The sequence below is a fragment of the Camellia sinensis genome, chromosome 2 (genome assembly GCF_055761805.1).
Source record: "Camellia sinensis isolate YWXY chromosome 2, ASM5576180v1, whole genome shotgun sequence".
Lineage (NCBI taxonomy): Eukaryota > Viridiplantae > Streptophyta > Magnoliopsida > Ericales > Theaceae > Camellia > Camellia sinensis.
The window spans coordinates 38159113-38180132 of NC_138962.1; the positions used below are offsets into that span (position 1 = coordinate 38159113).

At 32.9% G+C, this 21020-nt stretch overlaps 1 protein-coding gene, 1 long non-coding RNA gene and 1 pseudogene across 3 annotated transcripts; all 3 read right to left on the reverse strand.

Annotated features, from left to right (window-relative positions):
- LOC114295717 (serine carboxypeptidase-like 18) lies at window positions 1-15186 on the reverse strand (annotated as a pseudogene). Its single transcript, XR_014360811.1, has 15 exons — window positions 14828-15186; window positions 10317-10450; window positions 5794-5870; window positions 5576-5698; window positions 3913-4015; window positions 3754-3791; window positions 3128-3203; window positions 2914-2939; window positions 2373-2459; window positions 2121-2276; window positions 1736-1807; window positions 1528-1646; window positions 549-662; window positions 393-447; window positions 1-287 (listed from the first exon to the last, which is right to left on the reverse strand). The product of XR_014360811.1 is annotated as a serine carboxypeptidase-like 18 (transcript).
- LOC145819971 (uncharacterized) lies at window positions 11118-13251 on the reverse strand. The gene is made up of 2 exons (XR_014360812.1): window positions 11872-13251; window positions 11118-11792 (listed from the first exon to the last, which is right to left on the reverse strand). It is a non-coding gene; the product is annotated as an uncharacterized LOC145819971 (long non-coding RNA).
- A 4713-nt stretch (window positions 15187-19899) lies between the features above and the next one.
- LOC114295731 (uncharacterized) lies at window positions 19900-20433 on the reverse strand. The gene has a single exon (XM_028240037.2). The coding sequence runs from the start codon at window positions 20431-20433 to the stop codon at window positions 19900-19902; it is 534 nt and encodes a 177-aa protein (XP_028095838.2).
- Window positions 20434-21020: the final 587 nt, after the last annotated feature.

Sequence of the window (21020 nt, forward strand, 5' to 3'; positions counted from 1 at the left end):
TTATGTAAAACTTCATTAATAACTTTGCAGAGATTTATATTATTTCTCAGATTCTCATAAGTACAAGACTAAAACACAATTAAGTTTATTTAATAAAAAACCAAGCTCACTACATGAGGTTGAACTCATGGAACATATTAATTTGATCAGCCTGATATATATATATATATATATATATATATATATATATATATATATTGAGACTAAATAGGATAGTAATGAATCCATCTGTCAAACATGTAATAGCATTCCCTGTGATAGTACTCTGGAGCTGTGTGACCTGCACCCTGTAAATGGCAAAAAAAATTAAATCTTGCATATAATTTTTCTTTAATTTTTAATTTGTACATCACAGTGAAGAAAGTAATTGAGAGACTCTTTTTTTATCTTACTTTTACAGTTGCATATGTCAAACGATACCCATGCTCAGAATACTTTACTGTGTATCTACATTCATCAAAAAGTTTATTTAAATATCTTATAAGATCATAAGAAACTTGAAAAAAAAAAAAAAAAAAAAAAAAAAAAAAAAAAAAAAAAAAACTTACCCTGCAACTTGACCGTCGACGAACCATGGCCTCCAATCATTGACAACTGTCAAATTCAGAGACTTTATCCATTTCATAGTACCCACAAACGGAACAACCATGTCACGGTCACCACTGTGGAGAAAAGAGAATAAATATTTTAGTGAGCAAAGATCGAATACTTTTGGCTCAAACATAACTAAACTCACTTAAGTTCATCACATTAATTATTGCCTAGCTAGCAAAGTATGATGCAGCTTGCATTGTTTTAACAACAATGCTAGAGGGCCACAATTTTTGTGACCACAATGGCTCAAAACTGTCAAAACAACGTCGTTTTGGCATGTTTTGCACCCAAAACGACGTCGTTTTGGCAGTTTTGAGCCATTATGGCCACAAAAATTGTGGTTCTCAAACATTTTCCTTGTTTTAATTCAAGATGCACCCTAGTAGATCAGAAATAACCTTCAGTTTTGCCTGCCTGATTCATAAGAGTTGTTATGAGGCTGAAAAATTCAATTTGCTTTCTTCCTCATATACATAAGAAGTTAGTAAGGTGAATATTGAATCATTCAAAGCAACGTTACTTGTACCGCATTATTATACACAATGATTTTAGCCTTTTCATTTCAAATCAAAACCCAATCTGGCTCATAATGTCAAAAAGAGTAATTATATACAAATAAAAATTTTGTACATAAATTTTCATGCCAAAATGATCACTTCTTCTGATACTTTCATTTAAAATCAAAACACCAACTATTGTGACTCCTCATTCTGGAGGGGTTTTGTATAAAAATTCTCTTTGCATTCCATTTTCCATTAATATATATGCTTTTAGGTTTTGCCTAATCTAGCAAACAATACAGGTTTAGTATATTACATCCTTGGTTTTCATCATGAGTTCTATCATATGTTGTATCTTTGATCATTTGATTGTCTCATACAAATCCAAAATACCAAAATATAGCCAAGATCATGGAAAGTTAAGAAAGCTTAGGTCTCCACAAGCACTTCTAAGCCTAATTCTTTGAGTTCTTCATGAACAGGAACAACAGTCAAGATGTCTTTTGTGTATGATAAGCTTTTGTTGCATCTCTCCCAATTCAATACAGATCCCTAATTGTGCTCCATCATTGATACGTTATTTGTCAATCAGTGGGATCATATAAAGTATATATAATTAAGGTTGTGATCGTTCAATATACCTTTCGAACATGTAAAGCTTCTTGAACAGTATCATCATTTGACCAGATGTTGGAGAGTACATAATTAAAATTTTGTAAAAGAAGTAAAATAGTTCAACTTTCTATCTCTCTACATTTCTAGTACAATGTGTATTTAAAGAAAGTGAATCTTGTTTTGTGAACTATTTCCAAAAAAAAAAGAAAGAAAGAAAAGTTAATAATAATATTCTAAAAATAACCCACTTTTTATGTGACACCAAAAAAGTTGTCTACTACTTTTTTAATTGTTTTCTCACAAAATTGAAGACGATGGGTATTTTTGAACTTTTTATTGCTTAGTTTCTGAAAATATGAAAAATGAGAACACAACCAAAAAAGTTCAGAGAGAGAGAGAGAGAGAGATTACTCGGCACCAAAGATTCGGGATCATTAGAGGTGAGAGAAGGAAATCTGAAGGACCTTCTTCAAGAGACCTTCGTGCTGCAGGTTCTTTTCCAGGGTCAGGAGTTGCAAAAACACATTTCGGTTCCAAAATATCATTGTGAAACAGATCTTTAATGCACTGCAAAGTCAAGATTTCATTCAACCTTCAAGCCCAAAGAATTTGAAGAAGACTATGTTTGAACTAAAATTAAAAACAAGTAATGATCCATCTAACCGTTTTGATATTGCCGAGCGCAACTATACATGCTGTGTTTGCTGGGTCTACATTCAGGTAAGTCTCATTGCAACCCTTTTTGGCATTCTGGAAAGAGCATTAAACCATTAAAATTAGAAAATTTGTTTTTTGTGGGCTAAAATTTGACTTTCAATAATGAAAATATTTTCAAAAAAAAAAAAAAAACAAAAAATGATGAAGATGACAATAGTTTGTACTTTGTATGCAAAGTAACATTTAAAGAACTAGCACTAAACCATTACAATTAGAGAAATCAGTTTTTTGTGGGCTAAAATTTGACTTTCAATGATGAAGATGTTTTCAAAAACAAATGATGAAGATGACAATAGTTTGTACTTTGTATGCAAAGTAACATTTAAAGAGCTACATATGCTTAGTCTACACATAAATAAGTGCCTCTAAGTATAGTAGGTGATTTTTACAGTGGAAGAGTTCAAATCACCCTATGGAAATCACATAAGATATCAGAATGAAGTGTAAATATATTAGGTGATTTTTACAGCGGAAGAGTTCAAATCACCTCATAAATCTCATCTGATATAAGTGTCATCCTATGCACCAAGGATCCTCTAGAGTGAAATTTCTTTAAAATTTCCTAGAGTGCTATATTGTGTGGTTGAGATTTACTGGCAAGTCACATCAGAAAAATTGATGTGACTTACCAATAAATCTCAACCATACACTGTAGCACTTTAGGAAACTTTAGGAAAAAATCACTCTAGAGGATCCTTGCTCCATCCTATGAGCGAAAACTACTTTTGAATTCTCATCAATAACCAAATCTGTTCGTGGGCTCCCAAGTAAGTACCCCTGACACCATTTCAAACACAAAGAAGCGCTTTTGGATCAGCCAAAACAACCAATTTTTATCTAAAGAGAAGGCAGCACACCATTATCTAACACCCCCCGCACCCCCCCCCCCCCCTCCCAAAAAAAAGAAAAAAAGAAAATTGCATAAAACGACCAATCATAAGAACCTCAAAACCCACAAACACCCAACAATTAATCCTTACATAACATCAAGAGTCTACTAAAACAAACAGGATAACCCAACATGCCATCTACTTCACATAGGCTTTTTAACAAGCACATGATAGGCATTGATTGGTGGACTATTGATAGGCTTCCTTCAAATTCAAAGAAGCATCAATACTAAAAACCCATAATTTTTTCATTAATTTGGGTGGGACCCACGTACTACTGCATTCTTTTCGGTGATTTTTTTTTTCTTTTGATTTGTAACATTACTGTTCAAAGAAAATTGATTTATACCGTTTAAAGACTTAATGACCAATGAATTAAAAGAATTTTAAGAGACTAACTAGAAGTATCCAAGTTCCTTTTATATTGAAACATGTACCTTGAGGTTCATAAATGGCTTGACTCCATCTTTATTACCTGCAAACCCACAAAACAAAAACTAAGCTTAAGAGTTGGAATTTATGGAGGAGATGTGTATCAATGAAGAGACTATTGTGTGCAAATTAAAGATTTAGTTGTGAAGAGGGTTAGAAGTCACCATCTACAATCTTTTTAGTGACCAATGGGACAGTAATGCCTGAATAAGAATCACCACCAACAAATAGTTGAACTGCTAGATATTGAGGGTGTTCATCAAACCACTGCAATCATATTTCACAACAAAAATATAAGCAAATTAAGAGCAAAATTTTAAAAAATAATTAAAATTAAAACCATGATACATATAGAAAATCAGTTTTGCTTAAGTCACATAAAAAAGAAAATGTAATCCCTAAAATATTATCTTTAAATTTGAACTAATTGTAACCCTTACTTCCAATAAAGAGGTTCATATGAAGCACAGATACTTCAAAAAGGGTGACGTATCCGTATCGGATACTTATCGGATACCGATACTCCTCGGATACTCGCGGATACGTATCAGATACTTCTTAAAAGTATCAGATACTTCTTAATTAATTTTTTTATTAATTTTGAAGTATCGGATACTTAATTTTTGAAGTATCGAATACTCGAAGTTATATATTACTTATAATATTTTGTTTAGTTCTTTGATAGGAGGAATATAGTGAGAGTTAAAGTAATAGAATTTGTCAAATTGATGTATCCTTGTTGTCTCTCTCACTTCTCTCTCACTTTTTCACTCTCTCACGTTTCTTCTCTCTGCTCTCATTCTTTTTTTGGTGTTGGCATGTGAGGATGATATTTAATTTACATTTGCATTTGCTTTTGCTTTTAGTTTTGGATGTTTTATGAATGTTTGAGCACTTTTAGGTGAATAGGAATCCCTCTCCTTATTTATTAATTTACTTTAAGTTTTATTTTCATGCATATTACATTATTAAAATTACATAAAAAAAAAAAATTATGAATGTATCCCCGCTGTACCCGTATCGTACTTTTTCAAATTTTGACATATCGCCATATCCACATCCCCATATCACCATATTCGTATCCGTGCTTCCTAGGCTATCATTGATGACTTAAAAAAGTATATTTGCTGAAATTTTTATTTAAGAATGGTTTTTTGGTTTTAGCTAAGGCCTTGTGATATTCAATGATGAAATGGAACAAGTTGAAGCTATTGACCTTGAAGACTCTTAGTTTTATAGGAATCTTTCTTCTTTATCAAGTTGTCTTTTGCTTTAGGTTTTATTTTTATGCATACTGCATTACTAAAAATTGTTAAAATAATATTTTTTATGAACGTATCCCCGCCGTACCCGTATCCTAGTTTTTCAAATTTTGTCGTATCGTCGTATCCGTATCGTATCGTATCCGTATCCCGTATCCGTATCCATGCTTCCTAGGTTCAAGGTGTATGTGCACGAGTAACAAATATAGAGTCCAATCGAGACAAAATCATATGAGGTGCAATTTGTTAATAAAAAAATTACGAATGAAATTAACTTGATCATATAGTCTTTTTATAATTATGGAAATATAAAAAAATTGATTTATGTTGTGTTTGGTTGGGGGATTTGAGGAGGGATTTGGAAATGGAAAGGGAAAGGGAAAAGGTGGGTAAAACTAGGTGAAATGTAGGCATGTTTTATTCACATTTCACCTACCTTTTTCATTTTCCTTTCCAAATCCCTCTCCAAATCCTTCAACCAAACACAACATTAGTGATATTGTTGTGTAATATCATGTGTTTTATTCGATGTGTCTATTATAACAATTTTTTTGTAGTTTCTAACCTTTCTAAGGAATTAGTAAGATTGTTCTGCTGATTTGGAGTCTGAGGTTGGCCAACCATCCATTGTTCGTGAATAGGAGAACCCGGTCCCCACAGGTGCAACAAGAAATATAATGCTAGCAGTCTTGACAATTAAAATTTTCACCATTATTTTAATAATAATTTAAAATAAAAGAAAATAAAAATACACACCAAGATTAAGTATTATTATTATTTCACCTTTGTCCATGCGTATGGATAATATCTCAATTTTGGTAGACCCCCGGTGTAATTTTGAATTACAAACTCCATTGGACCTATATGGAAACAAATGAACCCGTGCAATAAAAATTAAATAAACAAACAAGAACACGATTGTTGACTTATTATTATTATTAAGGTTGATTATATTTTACTTTATTTCAATTATTATTGAATATCATATCATCCTTTAATTTTAATGCCCCACATTTAGAACTCTTCATTGTCAAATATATGACTTTTGATGGCTGAGAGGGGTCTTGAATGTACAATTACAAAATTGAAGAAATAAAATTATACGGAGTAATAATTAATAAAAAAAAAAATCTAACCCTTTGGCGACTGAATTTTTAGTCGCCAAAAGTTAATTTTTAGTCGCCAAAAATAAAAGTCTTTAGCGACCAAAACTTTGGTCGCCAATAGTCAATTATATTTTTTAAATTATACATTTACCGATCAATTTTTTAGTTGCCAAAAGCTCATTCGTGAAAAAAAAAAAAAAAAAAAAAAAAATTACACTATGCTTTTGTGGAGATTCAAACCATCAACCTCCAACACCATAAACCTTATACAACACACTTTTTCCACTACGCCTCCATAACACCATATAATTATATATGCAACATATATTATTTATATAGTACTTAGACACGTATTAATATAAAAGTATATATATAAACATAATTATTTTTTATTGAACATAATTTATGTAAAAATAAATTATTTAGTAGAAAAAAAAGAGATCACTTTTGGCGACTGAACATAATTTTAGTCACCAATTCTATACTTTTGGCTACTAATTATTTTTTAGTCATTACAAAAAAAAATTCCGCGCTTAAATTATCACATTAGTCGCCAAAAAGCCTTACTTTTGGCTACTAAACATGTTTTTAGTCGCCGAATGCTTCACTTTTGGCTAGTAAATTTTTTTTAGTCGCCAAAGGGCCTTACTTTTGGCTACTAAAATTTTTTTAGTCAGTAAAAGCCTCACTTCTGGCGACCAAACTGATTTTTAGTCGCCGAATGCCACACTTTTGGCTACTAAATTTTTTTTAGTCGCCGAAAGGCCTTACTTTTGGCTACTAAAATTTTATTAGTCGGTAAAAGCCATATATCGGCAACCAAACAGATTTTTAGTCGCCAAAACTTATACTTTTGGCTACTAAATTTTTTTAGTCGCCAAAAATCTTTACTTTTGGCTACTAATGCATTTTTAGTCGCTAAAACCTATACTTTCAGCTACCAAATGTGATTTTTTAGTCGCCAAAGGTGCTTTTTCTTGTAGTGGTATCTCTGTTTGCGTCTGAACTTGTAGGAGACAAGTTTGACCACTCGAGCGGTCGATGTTGCGCTCAAGCGGTTGGCCTATATGTTTGCACCGCCTTTTCTTATACTGCTGGAGTGGTAAAGCACTGGCTTGAGCAGTCTTTGCAATTCTATTTAGTATAAAGTGCGCCGTTTGCTAGTTTTAGGGTTTAACCTGTCCAAATTCTCAAAGATGAGAGCTACCAAGGTTTTCTATATTGGATGATATTTATATGTTGGTTTCTTTGATGATTTGAGAGTGATCGATGGATTTACGAGTTTCATATTGACAGCATCAAAGAGTTTGTTTTTATTATTTCATTCATAAAAGAGAGAAGTGTTCTTCGGTGGATTTCAGAGAGCTCGGGCTTGAAGCTTTGGTAGATTCTGGAACGGCTCATCGTCATGGATTCAACATCGGCGTTGTGAATTCAATGTTAGGCAAAGCAATTCTAAGGTGAAGACGGTGGTGGAATAGACACATCGGGTTTGGGTCAATTTGGACGTGAATTTTCGTTAGGCAATTGAGAGTACTTATGTGTAATTCCTTTTTTATCTTCTTAGCAGATTGTTTGTAGTTTTGGCTCATGGTTTTTTTATCACAACTGGAGATGCTCCAATTATAATTTTTTTCACATTAAATCGTTATGCCGATTTATTGTTGATTATTTGATTGGAATTAATATTCACTGTTTAAAATTGAAATATAATTACGAATCAAAGATAGTTTTAAAATTTTCAATTACTAAGTGAAATCATTTAACCTCCAATTGGGATTAGGATCTCTATTCTTAAAAAAGTAATGGGTCATGCTAACAATAGCTTTAAAGGTTGTCATTAATAATTACATATATCAAAATATTTATAATCTTAATATATTTTTTATATATTTTTTAAACATTTTTATAATTTTAATATACTTTTTACACATATACGAAGACTAATAACAACATTTAAGGTTGTCATCAACATTTTCCAAAAGTCATAGTTTTTTCTATTCTATTAATCACAATTATACGATCTAGTCAAATTGTTTGATTAATTGTGTGAATATTGTGAATGAAAAAAAGGGATGAAATCATGCCATACAAACACCTTAATGGGAATAAATGATGGGGGAATATGAAAAGTGTTGGAAGGAGAAAAATGATTTCAAGCTCATGAAAACATAAATAATTTATACACTAAATTTATGTAACTATTATACTTTTACAAATTTAGAATTATTTTTCTTACTTCCTATTATTTTGATATTCCTCCATCAATTAATGATCACCAAACAGCCATGTGCAATAGCTAACCTATGAGCCCATTTTAATATTATAAATAAAAAAGGAATTTTGTCAATCATTTTCCATTAAAATTCCTAAAAAAAAAATACTAGTACAATCAGTATTTTCATTAGAAGGTTTTTCTATATAGACATAAGAGTAATGCTAGAAATTTTAAAAGTTTTATTAAATTTTTTACCAAATGTTTTACATGGCTATGAGACTCACAAGAGAATCATATGGTGTTAGTCTCATACCTATGTGAGACATTTGATAGAAAATTTAATAAAACTTTTAGGTGCCGTTTGGTAACACACGTTTTCTGTTTTCTGTTTATATTTATAAAAATTTTAAAAACTCAAATAAAAACTTGTTTGGTAAAATTTTTTATTTATAAATCAATGGTCACAGTTTATAAATTTGGCCAAAAAATGAAAACACAAAAAATGTGTTTCCATTTTGAGTTTTCAGTTTTTTTTTTTTTTTTTTACCACCTAACACTAGCCACCACCCGCCACAATTTTCCGCCACCGTCTTCCGTCACCACCACCCACCCCCCGCCACCACCTGCCACCACCATTCACCACCAACCTGCCACCACCACCACCACCACCACCACCACCCACCACCCACCTGTCATCCACTTGCTACCACTCACCACCCGCCACTACCATCCACCGCCCGCCACCACCACCCGCCACCTACTTGCCACCACCACTCACCACCCACCTGCCACTCACCCGCCATCCACTTGCCACTACCCACCACTACTACCACCACCACCCACTCGCTACCACCTACCACTCGCCATCGTCACCCACCCACCACCACCACCACCACCACCACTCGCCACCACCCACTATCACCCACCACCTGCCACCACCACCCACCACCCGCCGCCACCACCACCACCCACTTGCTACCACCCATCAATCGCCACCGTCACCCACCCACCCACCATCACCACCCACTACCCATCCGCCACCACCCACCACCATCCGCTACCCACTTGCCACCACCACCTACCACCCGCCACAACCACCCACTCGCTACTACCCACCACCGTCACCCACCCACCCACCCACCACCACCACCCGCTACCTACTAGCTACCACCACTCGCCATCCGCCACCCACCTGTCACCACCACCACCACCACCACCCACTCGCTACCACCCGCCACCGTCACCCACCCACCCACCACCACCACTACACCTGTCACCACCAGCTACCCACCACCCACCGTCATCACTTTCCACCACCGTCTTCTGCCACCACTTGCCACTACTTGCTATTTCTCACTCTTTTTATATTTTTAAATTTTTTTAAACATTTTGTCAATTACCAAACGCGTTTGCAGTTTATGTTTTTCTAAAAATAAACAAAAAATAAACAAAAACCAGTTTATAAAATTTTTGTAAATATAAACTGAAAACGTAAACGTTACCAAACACACCCTTAGAGTTTCATACATTTTTTCAAAAATAAACTATAGAATTTTTTTTATACAATATAATATGTCACCCCTGGTATTTTTTAAACAATCTAAAAAGTTATTCTCACACCATTTTAAATGAAGATTCTGAATGTAAAATATCAGGTGATTAACGTACTATATCTTGTAACAAACATTTTTGATCAATAGTTAATTTAAGGCAAAACCTAATAATTTGTGTCACTAAGGACACAGACTGGAAAGTAGCAACAGTCTGAGAAAGTACAGTGAAAGTTAGTTAGCCAATTGGAAAGGTAGAAGCAAAATAATCCAAAAAAATTATTCATAGATTGTAACGCACTCAGACCATCAAAGGCAGTCTAGTCTCACCCGGTTTAACCCTATCGACAAATTTTGGCATAATAATTCATTATATGTTTGGATTTCTGTGTTGGTACCATAATTGTACTAAACAAAGTAAGAGAAACATACCAATTTCATAAACAAGTCCACAAAAAGAACAGCCAGGACCGCCTGTGAGCCAAAGGAAAATGGGGTCCTCTTGAGGGTTCCCTTGTGACTCAATGAAATAGTAAAACAATTTCGACTCATTTACTCTAATATCACTACAAGAATTAACACTTTTACCGACCAAAAAATTGATCGCTAAAAGCCCATTTTTGGTCGGTAAAAGTTATCCGCGACCAATTTTTTTGGTCACTACTTTGGTCGCCAATTGAGGGTCGGCAAAAGTAATTCGCGACCAAAATTTTGGTTGGTCGGAAAAAGTCGGATTTGCCGACCAAATTTTTGGTCGCGAAATATATCATTACCGCGACTAATTCATTTAGTCGCTAAAACACTTTGGTCATGAAAAGTGAAATTTTCCCGACCAAAAAGTTTGGTCACCAATTATCACATTCAACGACCAAAAATTTTGGTCGCCAAAAGCATTATTCCGCGACCAAAAAATTTTGGTCGCCAATCATGACATTCCACGACCAAAAAGTTTAGTCGCCAATTGTGACATTCCACGACCAAAAAAGGTTTTGGTCGCCATTTGTTACTTTTCGCGACTAAAACTTTTAGTCGGCAAAAGTGAGTTTCCACGACCAAGTGCTGTTTTGGTCGGCAATAGATGTATTTTTTGCAACCAAAACTCTTGGTCGGCAATTGTCATTTTTTGCGAAAAAAAATTATTTATTTGTCGCGACTAATAAATTGGTCGCCAAAGCAAGAAAACAATACACCTGTAATTCCTAATAATTCATTCAATCCATAATAAACCTATAATTTTAAAGCATCATTCAAATTAACTGAATCATTAACATTCGACACAACACATAATTCATTAACATTCGACACAATACAACTCTAAATTGAAGCATTAACATTCAAACACATTCATTAACAACACAGCACAATACAACGTTCGGGCGAGCAAAACTACTTGATCCTCTGCGGGCTGTAGCTTCAGCTGAGTGAGAAGCATCATTACCTCCTGAAAGACAAGGCATGAACCCAAATGTTCAATTCACAGCACATCCTATTTGGTTTGCTCAATCAAACAATGTCACAATACTCAAATTTGAAAAGAAATAAAAATACTTCAACTTTCTTCATGATCTAATAAGGGATTTGGGGGGCAAGGCTTTCATGGATTAATCAAATTATGTGAAAAACAATGTGCCATGAAATTCAAACACATCTTGCCCAGATTAAAAAATAAATAAATAAATAAAAATTACGAAGGCAGGGGACAGAGCTACTGTAATTACTCCTATAGCTAGTTCTCGAGCAATTTTTTCATTGATTTCTGATGAATCCCCAACTAAGTAGATTGATGTTCCTTTCAAGAGCTGCATAACTCCTACAGTAAGGGACTCCCAGGACTCGATGATATCAGGCCATTTTAAATCTGGGTCTTGTTTCTTCAAATTAACTACCAGTTAATCATCATCCATATACCTGAGGAACAAATAGATTTCAATTCAAACGTGTAATGATTGGTAACTAAGAACACCCATATATGATTGATTGCACAGACCATATTGTTTCAGCAGGCTTAATCTTCTCGTACAGACAAGTAGTTTCCATCAGAGTCTTGAGAGACCCAAGTGTTGTACTCTGATTGTTAAAGAGCTCTCTTCCGCATCCACAAATATATCTCTAGAACTTTGGATATCATGGCCCCCAAGTCTAGTCTCAACTCCACCTCAGTGGGACCATCCAAAAGCTGCATCAAACATCACAATTTAACCGTCTTTTTGAGAATAAATCCAATTTGGTAAAGAAATTGATATACCAAAGCAGAAAATGGAATGATAGATGAAACAAGACCCTTATTTCCCACATCTTCTTTTGATAAGTGAGATACCAGAAACAGAAACCATACAAGTTTAATGCTGCTCACGACCGTAAAATAAGTAGTTACCAAGTCTGCCAAGCATCACTGGTTTTGAAAAGTACGAGTGGAACGCCAACTCTTGTGAAATGTGTATACATGCACATTGCAGCAGAGTTTGTTTAAGTACTTTCAGCAGCAATCATAGCTGATGGTTCTTTAAAATAAAAATTACTAAGAATGTAACTGAATCATGAAATTGGTCTAAGAAGATCATCAATACATGTATTAATAACAAAACTTATATTCTTTATTAAAAAAAAATCGATATGGTATATAATGTTAGAATTTTTTTATAAAATAGTAGTTTCAGTATATACACATAGGAAACATAATTAAAACTCAACTAACAAATCGATAAGATCTCACTTTGAAGCTAAGTTCTATGCATTTATCCTAAATTTTGTAGCTTTCTCAGTATTTTATAGGCACATACGACCATTACCATCAAAACAAAAGCTCAAAAATCACTCAGTAAAGTTTTTATGCAAAGAAGAAAACATTATGGCCAATCATGACAATATTCAATTGTAAGATGTCAAGTGGACTCATTTTGACATTATAAAATAGTACAATATTTATTTATTTACTATTTTATAATGGATAAATAATGGATACAAGGACTCTGGAGGTACTACTAATTGAGTTGAGGAATCAAAGTATATCAATTGCTTTCTAGGTTGTATTGCGATGCGTTTTCAACTATTTAACATTTTTATAATAATTACAATAGCACTATTCATGTTCCAGCCTCACCTACGTACATATATACATATATATACAGAAGCAAACTTCAAATAATACAATTCCAACTCCTAAAGCAATTAAGCTTGGCAATCAAAAACAAAAACTCCTATGGAATTTAAATAAGTATGTAGGCTTGTGTTGCAATTGAAATCATCGGCAATAAATTCTCATTAATTGAAAATCAAATCTGTTGATTCGGCATAAATCCGAACAAATAATACACATATGAACGCCTTTTTTTCGCATCTTTGTCCTACAAGAAACTGCAAATCTATAAATCTAATATACAAATGAAGAGTTGTTCCAGTAGATGAAGAGGAGTAGTATTGGAATGTAGCTCTGCGGCGGCGGCCAAAAAGTAGGGTCAGTAAAGCGGCGGTGCGTGGACATCCGGAAGCTCTCACCAGCGGTAATGGGAGATGAGTCGCACCAAGATGGAGAGGGAGAGCTGCGGTAATAACAGGGTAGAGTCGCACGAAGCTGGAGATTGAGGGAGAGACGGAGAGAGCGAGAGAGGGAGAGAGAACAGAGGAGGATGGTTACCTGGACGCCGGAGGGAGTTCCACCCACGCAGGTGTTGTCATCTGTGGCGCCACTACGAGAAAGAGAATGAGTGAGGAGAGAACTAGAGTTGGGGCAAGTGAGAATGAAATTAGGGCCAATTTTTTTTTTTTTGTTTGAACGATGCTCCCTATTTATTCAGAATAAGGATGTGAGAATATTAGGTATGAAAATAAAATTTTAAAAATTTATAGGTGTGATTAAAAAAAATTATAATAAAAAAAATTATTTATTATTAATTGAAAAGTAATATAAAAAATAAATATTATTATACCCAATTAAATTAGGTGTCATTAAAATATTAATTTGTTCTTTTTTCCTTCACACTTTCATTAAAAGTGTCATGTATATTAAAAGTAATATATAGTCCTCAAAAAAAAAAAAAAGTAATATATAAAACGACGTCATTTTACAATCGGCGACTAAATTTTTTTGTCGAAAAAAAATTTCAATTCCCGCCTCTACATTTCAAATTTCCCTCCCAAACTTTTGGCGACCAAAAGACCAGATTAGTCACAGTAAAGATACCTTCACCGACGAACTTTTTTAGTCGCCAAATCTCAATCAACGGCGACTAACATATTAGTCGCTAAAAGTACTAATTTGGCGACTAATTTTTTTTTTGTCGTCAAAATGTAACCTTCCGCTACCAAATTTGTAGTTGGTCACCAAAAGCATACCAATTTCTGCGATTAACTCATTTTTGGTCGCCAAAATGTGACCTTCTGCGACCAACTCATATTTGGTCGTCAAAAATATTGATCATTCGCGACTAATTAATATTTGGTCGCCAAATGTCATTTTTTTGTGACCAAAATTTTTTTGGTCGGCAAAAGTAGTCGGCAAATGTGTAAATTCTTGTAGTGTATATCTGCAAAACAAAACCAACAAAAATCTAAAAACATGTTTCGAGTGAGTGCACTAGGCTTTTATTAAAGCAAAGTGTAGTAATGACAAGATATACGCAATTATATCTCTATTTTTAAAGAGACTGTTTCGTGACACTAAGAACAGAAAACTTTATTGTTGGGTCAAGCCGTTTTTTTTTTGTGAATTTGAAGGGCATTACATTACAAGTTTCAAAGAAGAAAAAGCTGAAAATAGAACATACCCAGTTTCAAGTTTAAGGGAAATGTTAGGAATTATGAAAATTTTGTCTTGAAAATGATCATGAAAAATTTATAATCCTTGGATTACCTTGATTAGTGTGTGGTGCTTTATTCTAAGTGTAATCCAAAGGTCACAAAGCTTTCATGATTATTTTCATGAAAGGTTTTTTATGATACCTAGCATTGCTGCAAATTTAAAGGGAAGTTCGCCATCATATCCCGGTAAATACTTGACAATGTGGCCGCCTACGACAGCTTGTGCTGAGAGTAGAAGTAGAAGCAGAAAGTAATGGATGTACAACCCATATCTAACACAGTTAGCAGAGAAGCTAGAACTGTATGACATGGTTGGAAACATATCAGACATTCCCAAGTGCCAAATATTTGAGGCACTTCGTTAGTTGTTATTGAGAAGGAAAGCTAAGATGGAATGATCATTTGGGCCCTTTGGTTTGGGCTTTGTATTTGCAGCTGACGTTGGGTTAGATAGTTGAGCCCCCCAGTCTTTTTATTAAAAAAATTGTGCAAGGTTCTCTATCTCTAAATAACTCTGTTCTCCTTTTTCAAATCACTTTTAATTATTGGATCATATAAGAATTTTAAGATGTAAAAATCTCAAAACATATCCAATAATTATGAGTGATTGGAACAGGAGAGAGAATTATTTAGGGACAGAGAATCATTGCACAAAAAGATTGATTTCATAGCTAATCATACAATATTATTTTCTTTTCTTTATTTTATTTTATTTTATTGTATTTATTATTTTAGCTAGGGGTATTTTAAAAATATATATATATATATATATATTTAAAATTTGACCTGATTAACGAATCAAACCCTCACCTCTTATATGCTTCAATTTAAATCTTAAATTTTTTGAATAATATCAAATTTAAACTATATATTTATATCCGTTGTCAACAAATAAGTGACAATTCAAATAATTTAATAACAAAAAAAATTCATTAATTTTAACAATCATCTTACACCTTTATTATCCTCCATCACCACTCCTCTAACTCACTGCCACCGCTTTGTTTTAATGGCTTGTGGACCATCCGATTAGACGAGGAAATGCCATGCTTTGCTTTGTTGGGCTGTCATGTGTGTGACCTTGTGGACCATCCGATTAGACAAGGACATGCCATGCTTTGCTTTGTTAGGCTGTCATGTGTGTCATCCAACCCGTTAGATATTTGATTGGCAGGATTGGAAGAGAATTGAATTTTGTGTTTATTTGCATGTGCAAGACCAAATCTAACAGTCTTTTCAGTTTTTTTTTTTTTTTTTTTTTTTTTTAAAAAAAAAAAAGAGAACCGTAACAGTCTTTGAGATTTTCAATCTGACCAAATTAATAATGTCCATATTGATAATTCACTTAACCCACCTAACTGTTCGGACAGTTCGACAAAAAAAAATGTAAGGTTACGTTTGGTAGAGCTTTGTAACTATGATTTGAGAGCTTTGTAACTATGATTTGAGAGTACGAGTTGTATTTTGAATTTGTGAGTTTTGAAATTATGATTTGAGTGTAAAAGATTTGTTTAGTAAAAGAGTTTTGAAAATAATTTTGAATTGAATGAGAAATTTTTGATGTGACATTTGATATTTGATACAAAAACTTATAATTCATAACTAAACATACAACTCAAAATTCTATTAAAGCACATAAAAAATTTTAAAAAATTCATAAAATAATTTTTTCGAATATATAAAAATTAACATATCAATTGAAAAATAAAATAAAAAATTTGCACTGTACCGGTGAACCGGTCGGACAACCAGTGGGATGTCTGGTAAGACGTCCGATGGGACGACCGGTTGGACCAAATTTCGAAAAAAAAATTCGAAAATCGCGAACTCAAACGGAGTTTTCTGCAGAGTTGTGAAAAATTAATTTCACAATTCTATCCAAACATCATATTCAAACTACCAAGTGGAAAACTCGTTTGAAAATAATTCCAAACAGAGCCAGTGTTTGGTACACAATATCCAAACTCAAAAAAAAGCCCATGTTCAGTCCGATAATGTCCTGAGGGTCGGTTTATTTTAAGAGGTAGAATGGAAGAAATTTATAGTAAAGAAATTATTAGTGAGAAGATTAAGTAAAATTGTATTTGTTTTGATGATAGTTGTTGGTATATGGATTGTTAAATTATTTTTATATAAAATAAATAAATAATAAAATAAATAAATAAATACAAAAACATGAAACATTAATGTTCAAAAAAAATGCTCAATATTTAAAAAATAAAAAATAAAATAAAATAAATAAAACTAGGATTTTTACTTAACAAAAAATATAAAAAATTAAACATTAGTGTTAAAAAAATGCCCAACATATAAAAAATAAAAATAAAAATAGTATGGTAAATGATTTTCTAATACCAAGTTCCAAACCTCCATCCTAATCTCCTCTCCAAGCCTCCATCCTAATCTCCCAAAATAAATATAATATTAATAGATTTCACCTCAATCTCAATCTCAATCTCAATCTCAATCTCTCAAAACAAACTAGCCGCTAGTCCCTACCATACTGTCGTAAAGACTGTTTGTTGCTGTTGAACCCCTGAGCATTGTCCTATGTTGTTGAATTAGGAATAATTGTGTTTCACACAATTATTCCTAATTCAATTTTTAGGAACACGTTCAGCTTATTTGATTCTAGTTTTTAGAAAATAATTTTCATAAAATTTTATTTTTTTATTTTTCATATTTTAATATTTTTGATGAATTTTTTTAATATTTTAAGTAATTTTTTTAATTTTTAGACACAATTAACATAAATACACTTAAAAAATATCATATTTATGATTTTTTTTTAAAAAAAATACACTAAATATCAAAAAATACAAAAAAAAAGAAGAGAAAATTCATTACATTTTTCATATTTTTGTACATTTATTAATTTTTTAAAATATTTTTTCACAAATATTTTATTATTTAGATATGTGGGGACATAAATTTTGAATGACGAACACGTGGCCGAGGTGGCATCGAAGTGTCAGCCGAGGTGCCACGTGTCCTGGTCTTGGCGCCGAGATGATCTCGGCTAGGCCGAGGTTATCTACGAAGATACCAGAATCCAGGATAAGCGGATAAGGGATAAGAGTCCTAGAATGAGAGAAGACTTCAGTTTGGATAAAGATAAGACTCTTAAAGAGTTTATCCTAATCCTACAGGGAATCCAAGATTAGCAGTAATCCTAAGTCCATTAGAGCTAGACTTCTATTGGGACTAGGATTGTGTTGGCTATAAAAGGAAGGCACCTCATAGTGTCTAGTAAGTTAAGCACTGTTGGTTATCTTTGAGAGATATTTTACTGACTTGATCGTTGGAGTGCCCCCGGGTGGACAAACCACCGCGGGATTCTTATATTTCTGTTTGGGCTTAATCTATTTTGCCAGCGGGTGGACAAACCACCGCGGGATTCTTATATTTCTGTTTGGGCTTAATCTATTTTGCCAGTACTCTCCAACTAAGTACTAGTTTGGCAGTGTGGTCAGAAATCTACTCACACAAGATACATTTAAGTAATGTGTATCTAAAAAAGTAAAATATCACTTAAAATTTTAAAAATATTCACTAAAAGCAAAAAAATACGAAAAACAAAAAACTTAATTTTCAAAAAACTAAATTCAAAAAATTAAAACCAAACACACCGAATAATAATAATATATATATATATATATATATATATATATATATATATATATATATATATATATTTGTGTGTGAGAATTCCTAGTCCTAATGTGGTGTGGATCCCTTGACCAAATTGGTTAAAAACGTAAACTGATCTGAATATTTATATTGGTTGGGGAAAAAATTAAAAAAGCAAAAATAATAAGAAAATGATTTATTTTTATTTTTAAATATTTTTATTTCTTAAATTTTATTTTAATATTTTTGACTATTTTTAAAATATTTTTTTACAACTAATTTCAATACCTATGCTTGTTAACATTTTCCATCATTTTATAACTCCAATATGCAACATGTCACACATTCGTATGTATGTATTGATTGATGTTTACATTTTATGCAAAGGGACTTAATTGTCTCCCATTTTTATTTGTGCATTTTTTAGATTTTAGTATGTAAATCATTTCGGGAAAAATTATGGTACGTACCTCTCAAAATGTGTATATTATATGTAACTTATAATAAAAGAAGAAAATAATAAAATTTTATATTTTTTGAGTCATAACTAAAAAAAAATCATAATCAAACACTATATAATCAAACATTACAAAATAATATCATAACTAAAGAAAAATATTGGTCATAACTATAAAAAAAAATGACATAACTAAATGTGCATATGACATAGGGTGTGTACTGTAAAATTTTCATATTAAATATATATATATATATATATATATATATATATATATATATATATATATTATTTAATAATCTAATAGAACATTAACAATGGTTCATTTATATCCAACCGAACCCAAAATTTCTTTTAAAAAATAAATAAATAAATAAAATCAAAACCCACCCAATTAACAGGTTCTACAAGAAACCAGTAACCATGTCCTAGAATGTATGTATAATTGATGGCAGATAATGAATTTATGAGTCATAAAAGATGAAAAATTGATTTGGGTTGATTTCAAAAAAGTAACAGCGTAGTTGTTGAAGCTAATATGTGGACCATTCCAGAGCAGTTTCAACATCTCATAATTCTAGCAGGGGCAGGATGTAAAAATGACCAGAAAAAAACAAAAAACAAAAGCAATAAAAAAAACTAAACATACATATAGGATTTTGCTAGGTGGTTCCAGTCTACATGTGAATGTGAGATTTTGTTAAGTTGAATGAGTTGAACATTGAAATTCAAAGACAACGAAGAATATTTGATTTTGAGCAATCCACCCCACCAATGGTTCATTTATATCCAACTTATAGAGAACAATGATTGATATTATCATTAATTAGTTGTAATAGAATATTAGTGAAGGATGACCTTACTGGCCAAGTTTGCACCTCAAGCCTAAAAACAGTAATTATAATCCTGTTTTTCAATTAAAAGAAAGAAAATTTTAAAATGTACAAAATTCGATCAGACAACTTTCTCACATGAGAATAAATCCAACAAAATATAAGTCTTACCCCATTTGAAAGAGTTATATCTAATTTTGTGATCGAATTTTATGCATATAGGAGAGTAGTAAAAGAAATTGTTTCTCCTTCACACCCACACCCACCACCTCCCTAAGCTGTACAATTTTTTTCATAGCTAGTAATATACAATGTTCCTCCTCCTCCTAACACCATAGCTTTTGCTTCTTGGTTTCAACAAATCAGTCTTCTTTCCCTCAAGAACATCATCTTCTTCCTCCTCCTCAAATTCACAAGGCTTGTCTTCATCAATCCTCCCAATCTTTCCAATCCCAACACTATAACTCCTTCCCACACCATCATTACCCCCCTTCGCCACCTCTCCCTCCTCCTGCTGCAGATCAATATTCATCGTTGCTTCACGCCCCGTATGCCTCTTAGACACAACTCTCACAAGCCTCCTCACATCTTCATTATCGATTTCATTAGACAAACCGGCATGGTGGTTGTTGTTGTTGTTTCGAGGCAAATGGGGAAGAAGCTGTGGGACAGAACACACCACACTCCCACAACTGGTCTTTCCGGCACAATCAAGGAGGGTTTTCTCGTAAAAGTCTATAGCCTTGATTAGAATTCTAATGGGTGTTCTTATACATATCATGAACTTGCTTTGCTTCTTCTTTGCTTTGTTGCATCTCTTGTTCGCACGCATATTGCTTCAAGAGCAAGAAATGAAGAGATATATGGCATGTACAAGTGAAGACTGACTAGGAAAATTTAGAAAGGAGAGATGGAGATGAAGAATGGAGGGCTGTACTGATGGGTATAATGTATATATATATATATAAGATGTGCTTTGTTTTGAACTTTTGATCATTGATCTGTTTTCTTGCTTTCTTAGAAAGAGACTGCTTCTTTTTTAATGGGACGGCAAATTGAGGGCAACACAAAGTTAACTGTGAAATGTACTTAAAAATTAAAAATAAAATGCATAATATAAATTTAAATTAATCTTATACATATTTTATTTTTGGGTTTTTTTATTTATTTATTTTTTGGGATGTTAAGTAGTACGAATTTTAATTGTAGTATTGTTAGGAGTTCGGATCGTCTGCCGTGGTTTCCTGCCGCGGCTCCTGCCGCGGTCCAAAACGACGTCGTTTTGGAATTTTTTTTTTTTCCTCTCTTTTTCCTTCCCCCTTTCTTTTCTCTCTCAAACGTTTAAAACCAAACCTAAGAGTATCTGCAATGGTTGTTGCTATAATACAATTGTTATTGCTATAATTTGGAAACAAGGAG

Bases quoted from the DNA above. Each gene is read 5' to 3' on its own strand.
- LOC114295731 (XM_028240037.2), bottom strand. From the start codon at position 20,433: ATGCGTGCGAACAAGAGATGCAACAAAGCAAAGAAGAAGCAAAGCAAG.